Consider the following 23,867-nt stretch of genomic DNA (forward strand, 5'->3'; position numbering starts at 1 on the left):
GATATCATTTGTCAAGGAAATTGCCTTGAATTTTCACGTACAATAACATCTGCCATCTACATCTGGGTGACTTTGCCTATTAATTAATTGTTATTTATTTGTGACTAATATGTTATTCATAGGACGCGAGCTCTGTCTGTTAGATATCTAGCTTCCAATTGCGTCGCTTATTTAGACATGGGAAGGAGGCAGCCGGGAGAGGCATGTCTTGAGACATACCAACCCCTCCCCCCCCCTTCCTTCCTTCTCTTCTCTCTCCCTCCACCAGCGTTCTCTCCCATTCACGTCCAGTTTTTCAGGAAGGAAGAAGACATGCCCGGGCGAGAACGAGAGTGATACAGGTTCCTAAAGCATAGGATACCAGTTCCTTCAAGTCACATTTTTCCTGGGCATGAATTCATACCGTATTTATTTAGGAATGCATATCGTCGACTTTCGCTTACTCGGGGAGTAAGCCTGCAGACTGCTTTGCTTGTTGCTGTTGTTGTTTTTGTTGTTGTTGTTGTTGAGCGGGTAAGTAGGAAAGGTCTGTGAAAAAGTCTAAAAAGGTCTGAAAAAAGATGTTTCTCGTTGAGTTCAAGATACAGGAATTTTAGGGTAGGGTATTTGTGATTTATTTATTAGAATGAAAATGTAAAAAAAATTATTGATGTGCATGTTCAACAGTGCAGAGCAATTATTTCTATTAACTTATAGCTTATTTATTTTAATTTTCGTAGATTTTAGCACACACTACTTGACCGTAGTTCTACCACACGCCCCCAAGTAAGCTGGAGGTCGGATCACGCCTTGTTCTTTTAACTCCGGTTATTTGGGTTATTTTAGAATACGTTATAGTACAGCAGTAAATAAAAAAAGTGTTGAGGTGACAATATAGTATGAAGTTTTGTGAAGAATTTATCATGAAGTTATAATATTTTTCTGTGCCAATAATGAGGATATAGTATATTTTTTCGTGTCCAATAATGAGATCATAGTATATTTTGTTTGATACGAATGAAGCGAAATCTAAGCTTTATTCATTATTTAACTTATGTATAGTTCATTTATGTGTTTTACTGTTATGCAGTAATTAAAAGCAAAAATAACTTCTGCGTCCGCGTAGAAGTTTGTTACGCATTCAGGCATGAATATATGTATATATATATATATATATATTATATATATATGTTTTGTGTTGCTGTGTGTATATATATATATATATATATATATATATAACTATTATATATATAATATATATAATATATATATGATATATTATATATATATAAGTTTTTTTGTGTAGTCACATTTATGTGTTATATTTGTTATTGCAGTTAGGTTAAAGGCAAAAATAACTTAACTTATGCGTCCGCGTAGAAGTTTGTATATATATATATATCTATAATTATAATATATTAAGTATTATTATATATATCTATATATATTTATCTTAATATATATATATATATTATATAGATATATATATAGTTTTTTGTTTAAAAAAAACAAAAAGTTCACCATTATCGGTCATTGGTGGTTAGACTGCGTTTGACACCGCTAAAACGAATGACGTCGGAATAAATATCCAAACACTTATGTGTTGTTTAAAACAACGTTGCGAACTATGTGTTGATTTGTGTTGGCAATATACTAATTGCAGTTCCCTCTCTCTCTCTCTCTCTCTCTCTCTCTCTCTCTCTCTCTTCTCTCTCCAAATCTCGTTCAGTGAAATGTGCTCCCATCAGGAATTTGGAATAGAAGGGATTCTGAATCTATCTATTCAGTAGACTGATTGGTGGAAATACGTGAATAGAAGTACCATATATGTGAAATAACCGAAGTGTGTATATTGTTAATCGGCTGAACTTAATAGTATAGAAATTTGAATAAAAGTACTACCATGTGTGAAATAGCGCAAATCTGTAGGTAATTAATGGACTGAACTTTGTAGAATTTTTTTGGGTTCGAAATTGCCTGGTCTATATTGGTTACAAGAGGTATGGAAAGTAAGTTATGTTCAAATTTGCTATTATGGTTGATTATAGGAGTCACTAACATATTTTCATTATGAACTGCGTCAGAGAGAGAGAGAGAGAGAGAGAGAGAGAGAGAGAGAGAGAGCTGTGCTTCCGCAATATATCATTTTTAGCATGAATATAATTAGGAACATGAAATATCTCTTAATATTAATCTTGCAAAGGCCAGCATTTGATAGGTGCTTGCCATTAGATAATTCGCTGCTGTTCGCATCTGCAAGCATACCCAAGAAGGCCGAGCACGCAAGCAAGCAAGCAGGCATTCATACAAGAGATAAATAAGTGAAGTAGCAGAAAAGGCGATTATTGCGCATCATGACCTAAAAGTGCAGATAGATTCCACCGCCGATGCATTTCTACGGATGCAAACTGTGCAAGTTGCAGAAATGGTGCTCGTGCAAGCACGCTCCTTTTGTCGCCAACCAAGTATCCTGTGATGTCATCGTGTACTGGAATGGGTGTACTTCGGATGATCTGATTTTGGTGTATTTATGCGTTCCATATTTGTTATTTATTTGTGTATTTAATTTACGCTGTGTATTTAAGAATTCTTGGCTATTTAGCGTGGAGATCCAAATTATTTATTGATAGGGTAGTTTTAAAATCATAAATTATTACAGTTGTTTTCAATTTGCAAGTTATTGATGATAAATTTGATGAGTAGAAATTCCCACAACAATTTTCATTAAAAATATGTATGTATATTTTTTTCATTCATTGCAAACGGACGAACTAGAGAGAAACTATTACATTTGGTTTAAAATGAATTTGTTTCGCCTAAATTAAATATTGCTGTGCTTTAGAACAGGACTGTTCTGTCACCACCATCCTTCCTGCCTTACCTCTCAAGTGTATCAGAGTTGGCACCCCCGCATGAAGATTTTGGCTCTGCTTGACGCCTCCTGTGGGGCAATCTCTCTCTCTCTCTCTCTCTCTCTCGCATGTGTTCGTCCGTGCGCTTGTTTTGGTGTGCATGTGATGTCGTTAGTGGTATGTCTCTGGCATCTTGCTCCTTTCCTTCTCTCACTTGTTGCCTTTATAAGTACGAGCAGGTGTTAAGTTTAAAATTCTCTCTCTCTCTCTCTCTCTCTCTCTCTCTCTCTCTCTCTCTCTCTCTCTCGATGAGTCTTGAAATGAGAACGTACGTTGCTACATATTCTTGTAGAAAAATTGAACGAACGGGATTCATTTCTCAAAATTATCGTAGGGGAATATAGAATTTGAAAATATAGTTGGCAGAGACAGAATGTACTTATGTCAGTATCTGATCTTGGCGTCAACCTTTGGTATGGGCAGTCTGTATATTTATGAAATTATTTATAGTAACGGTTAAAACCTTGTATAAGAATTCAGCACTGACGCGACCTACTTTAATCTTGAGGAAATATATTTTCCCTGTATCTCTTTTGTACCCATCTCATACATATACACATATGTAAGTAAATATATATATATATATAATTTAATATATATATATATATAAATATATATATATATATATATATATTATATATAATATATATATATCATATAATATATATATATATATATATATATATATATATATATATATATAATATAATTAATATATATATAATATATTAATATATATATATATATAATATATATATATATATATATATATATATATAATATATTACTGGATTCGAGATACTAAAGAGCCACTGCAGAAACTGGTGAAAGAGCTGGGAAAGGTTTGTCAGGGAGATGAATGTTGAGCAGTTACTGTGAATATAGAAGGTCTTTGATTCGTTTAAATATATTTTAATAAATACTTTATAACGTATAATTGTAGGCGTAAGAATAATTGTTCGCCTAGCATATTAAAAATAGCAAGAACTTTAAAGATACATGGAAGAAGTAGTAAAAAGGCTAACTTAAATTATAGGATGTAAAGGAGCCTATAGTTATGAGGGCAAAGGAGAGGAAAAACCAGAAAGCGCCTTGGATACTTGGAGCGAGAAAGGTATTGGAACCGAATAGATCATTTTTGTTTTCAATTTCTCTGCATACATCCAGTATTGACTAAACTTACATATATACATAGTACATACATATATATACTTATATATTATATGTGCGTGTATATACATACATATACACTCATTCGCTCTCAGGATAAACACTATAATTTTTTTATACATTACCTTTCCCTCAGTGAGGGGGCGTGAAAGATAGCTCTAGGTTCTCCTCAGTGTCGCTTAGCTTGGCCAAATTTCCTGTTCTCTTCTTCTTCTTTCTCTCCTCCTCCTCCTCCTCCTCCTCCTCCCTCGCCCCCATATCTTACGTGTTCGTCACCTAAGGCTCTAGAATTTGCACCTGCGAGCCAGAAGCTCCTGTGTTTTTAATATTTTTACTATAGCAAGCCCAAGTCTTGAGGTACATTGAGAAGAAACTCTCTCTCTCTCTCTCTCTCTCTCTCTCTCTCTCTCTCTCTCTCTTCTCTCTCTCTCTGTTTTTATAGTATTTCGTGAGCCAACATCAGACAGACAAAGACCCGTTTTGTTTGAACAACATATGTTGCGGAAGTCTGCTGCGACATGTTTTTGAGGACGGGGTTGGTTCTGCAGAGTTGATGGCCTAAAGTTGGACCTGTGCAAAGGGGTATAAGATTATAGACAAATATTTTCTGCTGATTGTGAAATTTGTTTTGAATGAATCATTCTCACACACATACATACGTACATACACACACACACCTATTATATGTATGTATATATATATATATATATATATATATATATATATATATATATATATATATATATATATATATATCATGATGCGCACACAATGTTTTTGTTTCTGCACTGTGTTTAATTGTCCGCTAACCGTGGCGATTTTACATTGAATTAGCGGTTGAAGATTACTTCATCTTGCTTGAATAAATATGGCTGGTCCGAAAATCACACTGGTATTTTTTATAGAGGATTTTATTTGTTCATAGGTTCTCCTCTGATTTCCTCTGTACGTGTTTCGTATATTTTTGTCAGCTTAAGTACTTTTTTCCCCTTTAACCCCAATTTTATATTTTACTCATTGTCATCTAGTGGGCTACATGGTTATGGGATTTGACCAAATCTCCTCATACTCCAACCCATCATTTTAAAAAATATATATATATATATATATATATATATATATATATATATATATATATATATATATATATATACGAACCTGTTTTTAGTTAAATGTGCGGGCACTCTGTCTGTGTATAAAACAAATGTCTGGAAGATGCTTATAAACTCGTATGCATGATTTCTCTCGCTCCCACATGTGGCTGAATATTGCAAGTAAACATGCACGCAGAGGGATGTGATTGGCTGGACATGTGTGTGTGTGTGTGTGTGTGAGTGTGTTTGTGTGGGACAGTGTGCAAGGCACGCGCGCATGCGCATTGAACCAAACCCCAATTTCCGCGAACGTCGTGTATTTAATGCATTTAAAGAAGACTTATCCACAGCGCCCAACTAAATACGAAATGAGATAATTTAAATTTGAAAATCTCTCTCTCTCTCTCTCTCTCTCTCTCTCTCTCTCTCTCTCTCTCAGCGACCACTACTGCTTCATGAATCACATCACGAAATTCCCGATGGTGGCGGCTTCGTCAATTGCGCAGATCGCAAAAACACATTTGGAAACGACGACGACGACTGACTCTCTCTCTCTCTCTCTCTCTCTCTCTCTCTCTCTGCCTCTGCGCGACTTCTCTTCCCCTCCTGCCTACCATGTTCCCCTTCACCGAGCTGCTCGGTCGTTGCGATTTTCGACTGGCGACTTACGATTTGCACTCGTAAATTCTTCATGTATGGCTTCTGATGTCTCATGTTTTCGATTAGTTTTCGGGTTTAGACCGAAATGCTTCTTAATATACTTTAAAATCTCAGTATTTAGCCCGGTATTCTTTATATTTTCACTTAAAGTCTTCGTACTGTATACATGCGATCATTTAGCACAGTTCTTCTTTTTTTTTTTTATTAATAGTTTTCCTACTTTTCTCAAATTTATATGTATTTCACTCAAAAGTCGTCGCCTTCCCATTATTTGTTAACGAATACGGCAAGTAATTTGTCGATGTAAATTTCTTAATGAAAAATCCCTCCACTTTTTCGCTTCCTGGTCATTGAACCTTCTTGTCTGCATGAGAGATGTTTATATACATGTATTTCAGTTGCTGTAAAAATTAACTGCTTGCTACCATGCAAAGGTTGATTGATTTCTATAAACTAGCGTCGCAACAGCGGTGGACATCTGTAATACGCAAGAAAAAATGCAAAGGTAGATTGATTTCTATAAACTCTATAGCGTCGCAATAGCGGTGGATATCTGTAATATGCAAGAAAAAATGCAAAGGTTGATTGATTTCTATAAACTAGCGTCGCAACAGCGGTGGACATCTGTAATACGCAAGAAAAAATGCAAAGGTTGATTGATTTCCACGAACGAGCGTACATCTGTAATACGCAAGAAAAAATGCGAAGGTAGATTGATTTCTATAAACTAGCGTCGCAACAGCGGAGCACATCTGTAGTACACAGGAAAAAAAAATGCAAAGGTTGATTGATTTCTATAAACTAGCGTCGTAACAGCGGTGGACATCTGTAATACGCAAGAAAAAATGCGAAGGTAGATTGATTTCTATGAACGAGCGTTGCAACAGCGGTGGACATCTGTAGTACGCAAGACAAAAAGCAAAGGTTTGATTGATTTCTATAAACTAGCGTCGCAACAGCGGAGCACATCTGTAGTACACAGGAAAAAAAAATGCAAAGGTTGATTGATTTCTATAAACTAGCGTCGTAACAGCGGTGGACATCTGTAATACGCAAGAAAAAATTATGATGTTTATATCTTTTAATATTTTATTTTTCACAAGAAGGTTTATGTTGTTGCTTCGCTTTGTTTGTGAGATCAGGACTACCGAAAATGCCATTTTATTTTTACTTGAATGTGGCCAAAGATGAATGCATTTTGAGAGGGATGGGAATGTCACTTTTGGTGAGAAGGAGTCTATTGTAGGTTTAATTGCTCAGCCTTGCCGGTGATTTCAGGTATTGAACGCTCTTGTTGGTAATGTTACTGTTATTTCATTTGAGTGTGAACACTTGGTGTAGTGCTGTGTGTGTATTTTGTATTTTATAAACCGCAAATGCGGCATTGTACAAGGAATACGTTTTATAGTCGTATGTGTATTGCTTTGTCTTTTTTGCCACTAAAATATAAAAAAAAACTGCATTTATCTTCATAACAGAGATACATTTAAAAGGAAACCTAAATTCGCAATATGTTCCGAATTGAAGCAGATTGAGAGGCAATTTAAGAATGCATGATATTCTGTGAACCTAACGGTTTTTTTTTATAATATCCAACGATCTAGGGAGCTAATATCTAATTATAATACTCCGACGGGTGCTCTAGAATCGTTACCCCTGCGGTTACTCAGGAGCCCAGGTATCTTCTACCTCCTCCAGGTAATGGTGTGTCTGTTCGGCCTTGTGTATATATAGATACATACACTTGACATTTTGGTTACTTTCAGGAAACGGTGAAATCATGTACAGGGATATGCATTACATACCCAAAAAGTAACTCCATAACTTTTCATTAGCAATTTATAATTTATTGCTAAGTCCAATAAGTTCGTCGTAGTTTTATTTACCTTTACTTTTGTGTTCGGTTTTGGAGGTTCTCCCATCATCCCCTTTTGTAAGTCCGTTATAGTTTATAAGAGTTCATTTTCGTACCCTCTTTAAAATGGCGTGTCCTTTGATATCAACGCCGCCGACTATGTTTTTTGGCTCGTGTAAATGGTGGTGTCTCGTCTTCTCAGCTTCCTTTCGGGAAGCTGTCGTTCTCGCGAGGATTTCCAACCAACCGGGCAAATGATTCTGACCCCAGAGCTTCGCAAGTTAGTTATAGTTTGTAAGTGTTCTTGAGTAGCGTATGATACATTTCCGTAGCCCGTTTTTAAACTGGTGTCCTTTGACTTGTCTCATAGTTCATTTAAGTGGTGTCTTGTGTTTGGAGAGCTTCCTTTCAGTCGGAAGGATTTTCTTCAACCATGGTGGTGTTTTTATCTAACAGCGCCGTCAGATTTGTATTTCGATGCTTTACGTGCATCCGTCCAGTCATTGGCGTAAGCCCACTTACTGAAGAAAATGGGGAAAGCGCCTGAATGATATAACAGAAGGCCCATCTACCCGCTTCCCCCTCCCCCTCCACCCTCATAAAAAAATATCGGGGGAAAAAAAAAAAAAAGAAGACCCGCTCGCGCCCAAGGTCGGGTAGGAGCACAGCATAGTGACATAGACAGACAGACGCACACACGGGAACACACAAACACGCTCACACACACACATTCTTCCTGTGACTCACATCGGCAGAGCAACATGGGATGTGCTTGCCAACGGAGGAGGGTAGGTAGGCAAAGGGAGGGAGGGAGGGAGTTATTGAGGCGGGTTTGTGGGGGGGGTAGGAGGGAAGATCTTCTTGCCATCTCTCAGCAGCAACACGACGGAGGGGGGGGGGGGGGGCGGAGGAGGGGGAGGCATCAGCAGCAAAAGAAGAAGGTAAGAAAAAGATGCGGAGGAAGAATCTGTCCTGATTCATGCTCTTCTTGCCCCGCGTACTTCTTTCTTTCTTTCTTTCTTTCTTGGTTTTTTTTATTTTATCAGCGGCTTTGTCCATTTTATTTCTAAATTGGACATTCTTTCTCCTCTCTGTCCGCGTTCTTCATAATTTACTTCCGTCTCTCACATATTTTATCTCAGCGTTTTATGAAATGTTTTTGGATGTCAGAGGAACATTTTCTATCCATTGTTCATTCGGGATTATTTATCTTTTAACTTTTCAATAATCGCTTCCTGTTGTTTTCCCTCCGAATCATGCAACCTCATGACACCGCCATTCGTCACTCATTCCTCCCACTTTTTTTTTTTTTTTTTCAAAACCTCTCACTCTCACTCTCTGAAGCGGCAAGCCCACTCATCCAAGCAAGCAAGAGTGCTCGAAATGGCTTACTCATCCACCTCCACTCATGCTGCTAATCTCAGAATGAAAAGCAGCAAACGCGCGTCATCCTTCTTGGATTTTGGCGAAGGTTGTTTGTGGGGGGGGGGGGGGGGGGAGAGAGAGAAGGAAGCCTGCTTATTTTACCTCCTGGTGGCCTTGAAATGTTTCCAGTTCCGTCATCCTCAAAAGTCTTCGCTCAGGAAAAGGTGATTGTGGGTCATTTAATTCCTCTTAGCTGGGAAACTTACGTATATGCTTGTGCGCATATCATGGAGATGCGCCCGTATAATTAACATTTACCATTTGCGCGCTTGCCTTTAAATCAATTAACTTTGAATAATAATATTAATGGCTCCCAAAGGTATTCCTCTTCTCTCTTCTCTCTCTCTCTCTCTCTCTCTCTCTCTCTCTCTCTCATGGGGTAAGAAGGGTCATGTAGCATGAAATTACATACATGGCTTGCATGCGTAGATAATTAAATGGCCTCTCTCCCGTATCACTTTCTTCTGGTTTATTCTTGCAATTTCATACTGCTTTAGTCCCCCATCGAATTATATCCCGACTGCTATGAAAGTTATAAAAGTTTAAATGATCGGGCTTCTTGCTGAGAGAGCAATGGCCATGCAGGCGTAATGCATTTTAATATATATATATATATATATATATATATATATATATATTATATATATATATATAATTTTATGTATGAATACTTATCACATCACCGTGATTTATATAAATCATTCGAGCTACAAATGTCCTTTAATATCTAATTCGCTCTACCTCGGAATTGATATTTTTTTCAATAATATGTACAGAGGGGAATTTTTTAGTTGAGATATATATATATATATATATATAATATATATATATATATATATATATATATATATATATATATAATACTTGGAAAAGATTGAGGAATTATTAGAAAATATACATTTAACAGCACATCGTAGACATCATTGGTGTATGTGAATATAAACTCCGCTATTTCCGGGTGCAACTGTCACTGTACCTGAGAACTGTTAATGAAGACACTCGGTCTTTTCTGATCGCGAACTGCTGCTGCCGCCGTCGTATCAGGGCCCCGTAGTTGAGCTATTACGCCTCTGTGCCAGTCTTGAACTGTTCATTGTTAAGTGCAGCCATGTATATTGGAACGGCAATTAGGAGAATGGCTCTTATGAGCGGGTGCCCCAAGGCCTCTGTTTATACCCGAGTTGCCATAAAAGCATTCAAATAGTTAGTAAACACTGGTATCGTGTTACCCAGCCCATGTTTAGAGTACCAACTGCGGGTATAGCGCCGAGGGTGGAAGGTGGTTGGTTTGTGGGGGTCTGGGGGTGGGGCTGGAGAATGGGGCACATTTGGGATGCTGGGGGACGGGGGCGGAGAGAGAGAGAGAGAGAGAGAGAGAGGAAGTGGTGAAACGGGGAGCAGAGATGCTGTGGTTATGCTGTTTCCTATTGCTGTGGATAATGCTGTACCTGGCCAGCTATAAACTTCCCCTTTCACGACACTATTCCTCTCTACTATCCCCTCCACATTGATATTAATCAGACTATATGTTTGAGTACGTGTGTGTGCGTGTGTGTGTGTGTGTGTGTCAGAGAGAGAGAGAGAGAGAGAGAGAGAGAGAGAGAATATGTTAGGGTTGGTTGATGTGGTTATGTTGTTTTCCGCCTAATGAAGGCGAGGCTTGTTCTAGAGGACCTCCCCGTCCCCCTCCCCCTACCTCTCCCCCCGTCCCCACCCCGCCCCCAAGCGCCCCCTCCCCCAACCCCTCATTTATTATTAGTTTAAGTCGTTTCTGGTGGTTTATAATCTCTCTCTTAGCGCTATCGGGGACCCACGAGACCACTGCACTGAAACGTTGATATACTTGGGCGGCGTCGGTCGGGGATTGTTGGTTGGGACCGTTCAGTTCGTTCGCCTTCCACGGTTGAACGACGGATATTTTCTTTGGTGTCTCTTTTACTACAACGAAAGCTATTGTTATTGGAATTTGCATCGTTATAATTTCCGGGTTCTTGGAGCATCATAAATAATGTCAGCAGCAGTTTTTTTTAAATAGAAAGTATAATACAAAATTATTGTTTCTGAAACAGAAATTACTCTTATAAAAATATGGATAAAAATGTGAAAATTATTTTTTATTTGATAATAGGAAAAATAATATTGAAAGATATTCACAGTATTGTGAGTCTTCAAACAGAGAAACAAATCCATAGTAGTGTATGGGAGAGGGACGCCGAGCAGATTTCCGAAAGCTTTCTGTATAAATTTGTGTTTAAATAAATATATTTAAATCCATACATAACTATAGATTTATTTCTTGGAAATATTTAAACCCATACATAACTGTCGATTTGTTTATCCATTTGAAGGTCTCATTTCACTATTAGTATTTTATAATTGTTGTTATTGTAATTATCTTTTTGTTTCAATTCCCAGTTTCATTGAACATCGTGTACAACGTGAAGATGAATAATACCAACAGCCATTTTTTTCAAACAGAAAAAGAAAGTAAATCAAAAGCAGTGTGTTTGAAAGCAAAGTAATTTTTTTTATAGAAATATGCAGTATGAAGATATGAAAATACTTTTATTTACTGTGGTTCTAATAGGAGATATAAAAACAATTTTGAAGTATTAAGAAGTATAATTTTTTTCTTTAGTACCTCTTCGGTACTCTACTTTTTTAAAAACTATTTTTTAATCTTGCGCTATTATTATTATTATTATTATTATTATTATTATTATATTATTATTATTATTATTATTATTATTAAATATTTATTGATTTTGCATAACTCCTCAGTTGAATTTTATCTTCATCCGATTGTGCAGACGGATGAAAGAGAGAGAGAGAGAGAGAGAGAGAGAGAGAGAGAGAGTGTGTGTAAGGAAGTGTTCTGTGTACGTCTTATTGGTCTGCTTAGCATCTCATGCTCCCATAGAGCTGATATCGGGATTTACTGCCACTTTTAATGAGTGGGCATTCCTTTTTTTCGTACCGGCTGAAGGGGGCAGGGGTTTGGGGGAGCGGGGGGGGGGGGGGGGTGGAGCGTAAGGGGGCCGACCCCTAGTCGGTCTCCTGAATCATCTTTTAGACTCGATTTAATTGCGTTCGGCTTACATTTACTATCGTTTTATCGTTTTTTTTCTTGAACTCCATTATCATCATATTTTATATCGCCAACTTATGCGGAGAACGAAACGGACATAAGAAATACGACCTTGATGCGAGAATAAGGAAGAAATGGCATCAGGAATTTTGATCTCGTTTAGCATATCGTTTATTGTTTCTTGTTCTTTTTGGTATGATGGAGAGGTCATATTCATCATCTTCACTCACATGGAGGATGAGATAAGCGGCCGGACGGACCATGATCCCAGATCAAGGTGCAAAGGGTCGTTACTTCAAGATAATTGAAAAATAAAAAAAATATCAAAATCAATTTCATCCCGTCGTCTTGAGTAAATCTAGCCATAAAAGTCATGATGTACGAACTATAAATAAATATTAAATATGTTATCAAAATATTTTTTACAGTTAATTTCAGTTTCCAAGGTAGTACTACCATTCACATTCGGGGAGTTTGTTCAGTTCAACTAGTCAGGCAGCCTCGACATCATTAGTTTATTTATATTCACAACGAACACTTATGTAAACAAACTGCATGGGGACATTTGGTAATATATTACGTTTCACGGCTTGTGCTGTGGACGCAATAATATATATCAATGTATATATATATATGTAAATATATATATAAATATATTTATATAATATATATAATATATTGTTCTATATATTATATATATGTTCACGACATATAATATAGTATGAATGTGGGAGTGTTCTTTGCGCGTCCTATTTTTCAGGTTGTTATTCCCTTATTAGGAGAAACGAATTATTGTTTATTGAATATATATATATATTTATATATTATATATATATATATATATAATATAATATATATGTGTGTGTGGTGTGTGTGTGTGTGTGTGCGCGTATACATGATCATATCACATGCATGGATAGAATTATAGATCATCGGATGCTGCGTAAATTTACTGCACCCGGGGTTACATTCGTTGCTAAGCCGTCTAAAGATGAAACGGACAGTGACTGTTGTTGTTGTTGTTGCCCATTTCTAGAGTTCTTTTATTTTAGCTCCCAAAGATGTTCTTATCACGGAGCCTGCCGGAGCTCCAACCAACATCTCTGTTCCGGCGGTTGTTCCGTAGCATCCGAAGTCACTTGCAGCTTTTGCCGTGTATCATCGTGCGGCTGCTTTTGTGCTTTAGATGAAAAGGGGGGAAAAAGCGTCATTTATCATTTTGTTTGCTTTAAATTAGCTTGTATTTAATCTGCCTTGATGGGGGATGGGATAGGGATGTGACAGAGAGAGAGAGAGAGAGAGAGAGAGAGAGAGAGAGAGAGAGAGAATGAATATCTTACAAGGATGGGAGGGATTCTCATCAGTGACTCTCCCTCTCTCCCTCTCGCCCCCTCCTCTCTCTCTCTCTCTCTCTCTCTCTCTCTCTCTCTCTCTCTCTCTCTCTCCTGGTTCCATAGGATAGCGTTGTGTGCCAAACAAATAACTTCTAAGTTCAGGTGCGAAGAAAGCAAGGAGATTCTCTTGCATCATTGATGAGGTTTTAACAAGTTGTGTGTGTTTAATTTTTATTATTGACACTTGGAAAGCGCCCAGGTGTACGATATGCAATGTTGACAAAAGAATATAACAATGAGGAGGGTTTTTTTTCTTTCTGTAGGGTTTTTCTCTATATTTCTCCTTTTAAGGACCCACTTTCCTCCTCCTCCTCCTCCTCCTCCTCTTATAGGAAGAAGAGGGGTGTTATGCGGGGTTGGAAAGGGGGGGAGGGTGGAGCGTTCTTCGTGGAAAGTTAAATACAAGTGAATATTAGAGTGATAGCTGTAGTGTTTATACCGTGTTATTATTTCATAATATTCACGCTCGCTTGAAAGTATTAGAAAGGCGGGTCAATATTTAGATTTCCACCGAACGGGGGACTTTTCTGTCTCGTTACAGGCAGGAAGACGTCATTAATCATGCCCTTTTATTTTTTCCTGCCCTATTGTTCCTCAAGGGTTGACGTTTGATGCGCGACCCAATGCGCCTCCTGAGGCTCCGACGGGCAAGCCGACCCTGGCCAGCGTGCCCCTGCCACCTACCTTATATATCCCCTGTACCCCTTACCCTCCCTCCCAAGCCATGCCTTACTATATGGTATAACCAAGGCCATCTAGAGGAGATAGCCCTCCCTCCCCCCTCCCTCTCTCTCTCCCTCCTCTCCTCTCCGCCCCCTGTAGACAATTATCATCACCCTGCCCCCCTACCCCCCTCTGAGTGCTTGAGTAGGCCTCATCATCCCCAGAGAAATATGAAAACGCCCTTTCTCTTCATGCAGTACTAATTACTCCCTTGTGCTTATGGCTCAAAGTCTGTATTGCTTACTCCAATGCGCTCTTTTTTTATTATTATTACCTATATTGAAGGGCCATCCTTATATTTGATAGAGTTGTTAGTAATAACACTACGGATATATATTTATAAAAATATTATATTAATATATAATATTTATCATTTGAATATTTGACGTTTATGTTAGACTCTTACTTGGGGCAGATGAGTAACTCGTTCTGTATTTACACAAGTCTTGGTTTGAGTCGTTTCCAGAGGTGTGGTGCAGTGGGTGTAAATTCTCTAGAGTCACGGCCCTGTAGCAAACAGATCTATCAAACAATTAAATCCTTGGGTTCGTACTTGAAGCGGTTGCGTTATTCCTCGGACATGCTTTCATGTAAGCTCATGCATGTGCCGTTCCACCCCCTCAATTTTTTTTTTTTTTTTTCCGGTTGCGTGTTTTCATTTTGTGTAAATAGCTTTTACCCTCTTGTGCCTGCAAGCCGACCCTCCTCCTCCATCTTTTCACGTAAGCATTTCACTCGATCGTGTGCTTTGCTTGCATTCGGACCTTACCTACCTTCCCCCTCCACCTCCTCCTCCTCCTCCTCCTCCCTCAGTTATTTCATGATTGCTGATATTATAGCGTGCAATTGAGTGGTCTGCCTCTTTCCCCCCTTTCCATTCTCTTGTGGCCACTCCGCAGCGGAGTCCACTTCGGCTGTCTAGCAGACAGACAGACACAGACAGACAGACAGACAGACAGACAGACAGGGATTTGCTTTGCGGACGGCGATGATTTACTTCGCCTGCATTTCGATCTTGATCTTCCCAGCGGGGACCCGCGAATCAAGGAACTTGCTTTTTTTTTTTTTTTTCGTGTGCTTCCGCATGCAGTTCCTCAATGTGCCCTGGGTCTACTCTCTCTCTCTCTCTCTCTCTCTCTCTCTCTCTCTCTCTCTCTGTAGTATCTATGGGGATTTGCTCCCAGGGGAGGAAGAGAAAGGAAGGGGTGACAAGGTTCAAAAGAATAAATATGTGGCATGCTTGTGAATGCGTGCGTATTTGCGTACGTGCGTGCGTGCGTGCGTGCGCTGAGCTCTGAATGCGCCCTCAATGAATAGTGATGAGCAAATCCGGAAGGCTGTTATCACATGCATCTGGGGACGCCCCAATCGTCGGTCGGACCGGTAATGCCACATGAGATTTTAATTTGCTTTTTGGGAAATATATTATTTATTTTTATTGATAATTTTTCCTCTCTCTCTCTCTCTCTCTCTCTCTCTCTCTCTCTCTCTCTCTCTCTCTCTCTCTCTCTCTCGTATATGCTTGTTAGTCCTGTCGTAGTTTCGACCGGTAATACCTCATATGATTTTCATTTCCTTTTCAAGGGAAGTGATTGTTTTTATCATTTTGCCGAGCCATTCTCTCTCTCTCTCTCTCTCTCTCTCTCTCTCTCTCTCTCTCTCTCTCTCTCTCTTGTGCTTGTCAGTTTATGTATGCCCAGTCATCATTTGAACCGGTAATACTTCATAAGATTTTAATTTGCTATTGTGGGAAATGTTTGTATTTATCATGTTGCCGTTTCTCTCTCTCTCTCTCTCTCTCTCTCTCTCCCTCTCTCTCTCTCTCGAACGCTTGTGCATCCTTCTGTCTACACGTGTGCATGTATGTACATATGTAGCGCCAGTGTTCGTTGAATTTGACTTGCCCGTGATAAATGGGCAATGTGATTTATTTGTCCATTTTGAAAGGGGGGTCCGTTTGAGGGGGGCCGGAGTAGAGTTCAATGTTTTATAGTATTTTGATAGTGGGTCATTATATTTAATGAGCAACTGCCTAGTCTCCAAATGGCCAAATTAATATAACAGCTCAGTGTTATGTATGATAGATTGACTGACTTTTATTACAAGGATTTGTTTAGAGCCTTGGGTCGCCATTGAACGTCGGCAAAGAGCGTTTATCATATTATCATTCGATATATATTAATATATATATATATATATGTATATATATTATATATTATATGTATATATATATTTAATATATAATAATAATATATATATAATATATATATATATATATATATATATATATATATGAAAAGTATTGAGGTAAGAAAATTAATTCGAGAAGTACAGAAGCTAAAGAAAATAACTTAGCTCACGATTAATTGAAAAATAATATACAAAATCACTAGAGTGTACATATATATATATATATATATATATATATATATAATATATATATATATATATATATATATATATATTAAAGATTGACTGAATTTTATTACAAGGATTTTGTTTAGAGCCTTGGGTCGCCATTTTTTTTTTTTTTTTTTGAACGTCCGGCAAGAGCGTTTATCATATTATCATTCGATATATATATATATATATATATATATATATATATATATATATATATATTATATATATATATATATAATATATATATATATATATATATATATACTATATTTATATGTACACTCCCCTAGATGATTTTGATATATTATTTTTCAATTAATCGGGAGCTAAGTTATTTTCTTTAGCTTCTGTACCTTCTCGAATTAATTTTCTTTTTACCTCAATACTTTTCATCATCTTGATTAACTTCAGTCGTCCTAAATTATTCTTTTATTCTTCCTTTGATCATTTTTAAATGTCAAATACCTTTCGTTCACCTATCTCTTTGTAGCGAGTGAATAATTTTTCGTCTTGTGACTTACTCGACGTAGCTCTGAATAAACTACAAGATTTCTGCATTTGTTCAGAAGTGTGCTTAGTCGAGCCTGCGTCTTTTCTGGGCGTTATTTATCATATATTGTTATACATTTCATGTTTTCGCTGGAAAATATACTGCCCTCAATAGTATAGAAAGAGAGAGAGAGAGAGAGAGAGGAGAGAGAGAGAGAGAGGAGAGAGAGGACCACTGTGCCTCTGTTGGCAACACTTATATATGAATTTATTATTTATAATGTTTCGCAAGTTATAATGGAGGGTGAAGTTTGCCAAACCGTTCTCAATATTTTATATATTATTTACCGGTCGATGTTGGCTCCTAATATTTCTCGGGAGTTTTATTAAAGTAAATAATATAACTTCGGCGCTTCCATTTTTATATATGCGGCCGAACGTTGCTGCTTGAATTAGGGGTGATTTCGGTGGGACTGGGGGGTTGGTTGGACTGTGTGGGGGAGGGGGGGGGGAAGGGGGGGGGGGTGGCTTAGAGCATAGGTAGCGTAGAAGGGGTTGGACTATGACGTTATTGTACGGAAATGGAAGAATTTTAGATTTTGAAAAATATTTATAAAACGGATACATCGTTATTAAGTTGTATTTACTCTCGTGTATTGCTTGAGCCGTTATTTATCTCTGTACCTTATTTATCAACTTGATCGTCATATCCGTTATTTCCTCACGTAATAACGGGCCGTCTGAGATATAACGTTGTTTAATTGCAACCTGGCCATGTGTTACATGTTTATGGGCTGACCGTATCATTTAATCAAACAGTGCCGGAAGGTCACAGCGGTTCACCCTGCAGGTTCACAGGTGGAGTGATAAGGGGCGTTGGGAAAGGTGACTCCTTGGGGCCTGTAGAGTTTGTTCGTGAGCAGTATAAGGAACTCCGGATATAAGGCCAGACAAGCTGTGAAATCAACGACCTTCGTTATAATAGGGCGACGCGCATGACTCATTGGTTACCTTACACATAAGGTGTGATGTGAGAGAGAGAGAGAGAGAGAGAGAGAGAGAGAGAGAGAGAGAGAGAGAGATTGTCAATCTGTGCATCCATAATGCAGCGCGCAAAAAGGCTACGGTGACTCGGTTCCTAGTCTCGATTGTCAACAATTTGACTCTACTATTTCTATCACAGTGATGCGCTATTTTGGTGACTTAAGAAACATCCAACCCCACCCCTTTCCCTTCCCCCCCCCCCCCCCCCCTACGCTCTCTCTCTCTCTCTCTCTCTCTCTCTCTCTCTCTCTCTCTCTCTCTCTCGTTCCTCGCATTTTGGTGCATTGTCATCGGGACTTGCGGCTACCGTCATCAATAATGCATTTTATCCAACTGTTCGCGTATGCAAGCTACTTGTGACCATTGTATATTGTTCGGTACCGCTACAATGAAAGCTGTGTCCTGTCATTACATAATATTTTATACGTTATTAATAACGGCAGATGATAGCTCGCCCTTTATATATCTTTTTAACCTAGTCAGAAATGTACAGAGGTTTTCATCCGTTAAAAGTGCATTTATATGAATAGATTCGTAAGTATATCCTGCTTAAAACATTATCAATAGACAATAATATATTTAGAATTAGATAGGGTCATTCAACATTTTCCTCTCTTGCCTGGATATCTGTTTAGTATATGACATTCACAGTTTGATGTCAGATTAGAATACCTTATTGCTATTTGCACGTACGCCATTAAATTTTCATGCACATTTTTTATGTACTAGCACTCTCACTTCCACTTAATTCTTTTTTTTAAACCTTAAGAGCACATAGGTCTATAAAGTAGAGAAACGGAAGTAAGCACACACCTTTGCATGGAAGAGACCTGGAGACCACAGTCTCGCAATTTTGCAGGAAGGAGCCTGTAAGTCGTCTTTTGTCCCGAGCTTGAGTTCTTGTACGGGCAGAATCTCCGATACACTTCAATTTTCATACTTCCTCTTGCGTCACATTCTAGATGGAACCATTCTTTTTTATAAGAGGAAAAATATTCCCACCTCAGGCTATTAAATATGCAAACGTTTGGTAAAGAAAATTGTTTTAGCGCTATAGATGTTCGTCACAAACTTATCTGGAAATGGAGGAAAAGTTTAGCCGTAACGGCATTACATAGGCCTATTTTTTGCAACGTATCATTAGGCATGTTGGAAAATCACATAAACCTGTAGGGAAATGGGAGAAAGTTTAACTGTAACAGTATTACCGAGTAGGCCTACGTTTTTTACATCTTACTGGAAGACTATTAGGCGCTAAGTGTTGCGCAGAAACGTTTAAGATAATAATGTTGTGGCATGTATCGACAGTCATCTCTGGAGCTGAATAAGGGCAGATCATCATTAAAAAGATTATGCCAAATTATGTCGTATTTCGATAGGTTTGACTGAAGTTTTGAGCCAAGATATTTGCCTTCCGTTTTTACTGGATGCATATATGAATTGTGATGTTTTTTCTTTCTATTTTTGAAAGTTGTTGAATTGTTTTTATTAATGCTAGTAAAGAAAATAGATTCTTTCGACCACAAATTTAGTGAAATCGAATGTCTTCCCCCAGTCACTTGACTTCCTTTTGGGTTTGGCTTTTAACCTCCCTCATTCCCTCTTCTCCCCCTGTCCCCCCTGGCCCCCAATTCTCTTCCTTTTCCTCCCTCTCCCCCTCTCTTGTTGTCCCTCAAGGGACAAGGCTTTAGTTAGTTCTCTGCCTCGATTTCTCTTTTGAAGGAATTGCACAATTTCTCGCCGGTTTGCTGAATATGAAACGCTCTTGAAATAAATAGAAAAAAGATTTGTGTATATAATATATATATATTAATTTAATATATATATTATAATATATATATATATTATATTATATATATAGTCTGTTGTATAATTTTATGTATATTATAGTATATATATATATATATATATATATATATATATATATATCTCAATCTTTTCTCCTATTTATTTTTATGCGCTAACGTACGCAGTCTTGTCCAGTTGTTCCCAATTGCAAGGTGCGAACAACTATGCCCAACCCTCTCTTGTGATGCTTTTATGTGTATACAAAATTGTTAGTAAAAGTGGTCTGTTAAAATTTAGCTTTGTCGTCTGAACTGCCGCAGTGGAAACTCCATTGCAAGAGACACCGAAGATGACCTCAAAGAGAGGGGCGTGGCTCCTTTTGGCGGGAGGCCGTCGGCAAGGAGGTTAGATTTCGTCGGCGGTGATGACGACAGCGGCGGCTCGAGAAAGAAGGAGGTGGTGGGTGGATGTGATGGTGTGATACCTTCCCGAAATAAACAACCCTCCCTTCTTTTCCCCCCACTCCTATACCTCCGATTCCCCCTCCCCCTCCCCCACCCCAACCTCAGCATCTAGTGATGCCGTATTCCCGTTTCTCTTTATCTTTATTCGGCGAATGTCGACGTGTTTTAGATGCGGCCATTTTTCCCAGGTGTTTATGTCCGTGCAGAATTTCAGCGGGTTGCATTATCACGATCCTCGCATTGTTAGTTTGATTTTAAAAGCGCGATAGCGATGGCCGTAACAATTGTAAACATACGTGTGTGCAAGTAAGCCTGAATGCGCAGGTTCGTGTACGCCTTCGCCTTTGTATTTATGTGCGCAGATGTGGCATTATCCACGAGCATAAATGTGCGTAATTTACTTTATTGATTATGTGTTTGTAAATTCATGTTCGAAGAATTCTTTAAGAGTTAGATGACTGCACAATGATTTTATATATTTAGTTGGTTTTATATATAAATATATATGTATATTTTTTATATATTATATATATATATATGTATATTTTATATATACATAAATATATATTTTATATTTTATATTGATATTATATATGTATATATACTCTAATGTATATATATATTATATTATATATAACTTTTAATATAGTATTATATATATATATTATAGTATTATATACTAATCTATTATGATCGGTGCCATCATGCAGAAAGAAATTTGGCCTTGGGACCGTTTAAACGCAGATGCAAACGTATGTTTACTGTATTTTGATGACCTGTTCCAAGGTCTTTTTAAACCTTGACCTGACCTGCAATCGCTTTTGTTTCATGCCCTTTGGTGAGTTGTACGCTTCTTGGATTCGCCAGAATGGTTTGCCTAGTTTGCTTCAAATTCTTCGCTGGCCTGGCTCCCTGTCCCTCTTCATCTTTTTTTTTTTTTTTTTTTATTTTGATTTTGATTTTTTTTCACATTTTATTTGACCATGAGCAATACCTTTTTGACACCACACCCTCCCGTATCCTTCCTGAATGTGATTTCTTTACTTTTCAGAGCAACCAGTTTAATAATTTTCACTCTGCGATTTCATCATTCAATGGAATCTTTAAGGTAAGGGGATGCTGATTTTTGTTTGTTGAGAAGTGGAGAAATCGCGGCCGTGAAATAGTAATTGGACAGATGAGCAGAAAGAAGGCTTTTTGGATGGGAACGCTCCGACAACTTTGTTGTTTCCTGAAATCCGAAAATATTCCAGCGCTGAAGAGGTCATTCTGTGTGATCCCCTTATTAAGAAAGGACAAATACTGATCCATTCTTTTACCGACCTGGTCATCTGGTCGATTTGAGCTCTATACGAACAATCGGCATCATGTAGACTTCCTGGAACGCACCAACAGCGTTCTTAATATTTATTATTATTATATCAAAGTATGTCTTGATATGTTATACTGGTGATCGCTTCCCACTGCAAAATTCTTTACTTCGCTTAGTGATTACGGCGGTAGCGTTTGCCGCTGACGCTTCTTCATATAACAGTGCCCGAGTTTATACCTTCCCCTTTTGTTTTTATATTTTCTCTATAAACTCTCTCTCTCTCTCTCTCTCTCTCTCTCTCTTGGTTTGGAGGAAAGGGGAAGGGGTAGAGGGAGGGAGGGAAGGGGGTGTGTCTATGGTCCGTCCAAACATACGCGGCGTCCTGTCGCGGGGTCTCCTCCGTCTAGCATTTCACCAGGGACCAAACTGTGTATTTTATGTCACCATTGTGCGCTCTTTAACATTGCTCTACAACATTAGGTTCGCCGGCGTGAATATGCTCGTTCCGTCGGTCTGTCTGTCTGTCTGTCTGTCGGTGGTGGGTCGGTCCGTCCGCTGAAAAGGCATCCATCCACCTGAATCCGAGTCGCATTGTGTTAACGCATTGGAAGTTATTATTCAACTTCTCCGTACAAGCATATTAACAATACATGTTCTTCCTATTTAGTCGCACTGAATGAAAACAGGTCACCCCCGCAAATGGATCTGGCCCTTAGCGCAACCCGTCCGAGGGGTCATGGTGGCGTGCCGACCTCTGATGAAAAATAAAGGCCGGCGCAGGCGAATGTGAGTCTTACGGCGCCACTGACATAGGGCCCCAAATGGCGGACGCCCCACAGTCAAGGGAATTATTAAGTCTTGTTGTACGTATCATAACGAATCACATCCTCCTTCCCCGTAATAAGTATGGATGAGGGAAATAGGAACCCCAGTTTTGATTTATTACAACTCATATCACAGGCTCACACCAAGACTGTTTCTCTGGATGACTGTAATGGCTCGAAACACCCACTTTGAATTATAATGGGTTATAGGGATCTCTCTCTCTCTCTCTCTCTCTCTCTCTCTCTCTCTCTCTCTCTCTCTCTTTGTTGAAAAAATCCCGACTCGGAGTTCATTTGAAGGGAGGAGAAAAGTACAGATAGAAAAGTATACCGTAGGGGCAGTAGTGAGGCCGGTTCCTAAGTCCGAATGTGATTTGCGTTCGCCGCTTTTGATATCAATACTGAATGGAGGTCAAGATGTGACGCCACGTTCTTCTTATTTATATATATTCGAATAAGTGATGGCTCGGGGCAAAGCCAACCGCGCATTCACGATTGGAAATCGTATTCATTTGCCCGCATTGTTTTGGCTAGATGTAAATATTTACCGTTTGTTAATTTATTATATAGCTCTCGAGTTATGTTTATTATTCCTTATTAAAAGTTAGATTGTTGTGTTTAGATTTCGTGTGGGGAAGTTTGGGTCTGTTTGTTTGTTAGATTTCTCTGAGAGAAATAAATATTTGTATAGAGTTAGATCTTTGTCTCTCTCTATTTTCTCTCGAGATTGTTGACGTTTGGCTGTATAATGAAAGGTTTGTATTTTGTTTAGATTCGGTGTATATTTTGAGGGTTTAACAGAAGAGCTCCTTTAATGAAGAGCGATTCGAGATAATTGGCTTCTTCACGCTTTCGGTCGAAGCAAATGAGTCAGTTTCTCTATGGTTATATTTCTTTATCATAAGTCATTGTATATATATATATATATATATATTATATATATATATATATATATATAGTGTGTGTGTGTGTGTGTGTGTAGTATATCGGTTATGAATAGATTGTCATACAAACATATACATGTATATATGTATAAAATTATATATAGTATATAATATGTACGTAGAATCTACTGGTCATTTTTGCCAGGTATGTATGAAAAAATTGTAATAGCCACAATGTGAGAAGTTGAGAGGTAATTGTGGCTATTACAATTTCATATTTATGTGTGTGTATGTGTGTGCGTGCTTGTGTGGTTTATATGCATTCATTTGTATGCATTTTCTGCGTTGATTTAAATTAT

The 23,867-nt window shown here is 38.1% G+C and overlaps 1 protein-coding gene across 1 annotated transcript in view; it reads left to right on the forward strand.

Moving 5' to 3' along the window:
* The window catches only part of LOC135219172 (protein piccolo-like), a 478,963-nt gene that overhangs the window by 23,614 nt on the left and 431,482 nt on the right, over positions 1-23,867 (forward strand). The window contains 1 exon segment of the mRNA XM_064255706.1: positions 21,540-21,596. Within this exon segment, the coding sequence (XP_064111776.1) occupies positions 21,540-21,596 (57 nt within the window).

Source organism: Macrobrachium nipponense, chromosome 1 (assembly GCF_015104395.2).
Source record: "Macrobrachium nipponense isolate FS-2020 chromosome 1, ASM1510439v2, whole genome shotgun sequence".
Taxonomy (NCBI): Eukaryota; Metazoa; Arthropoda; class Malacostraca; order Decapoda; family Palaemonidae; genus Macrobrachium; species Macrobrachium nipponense.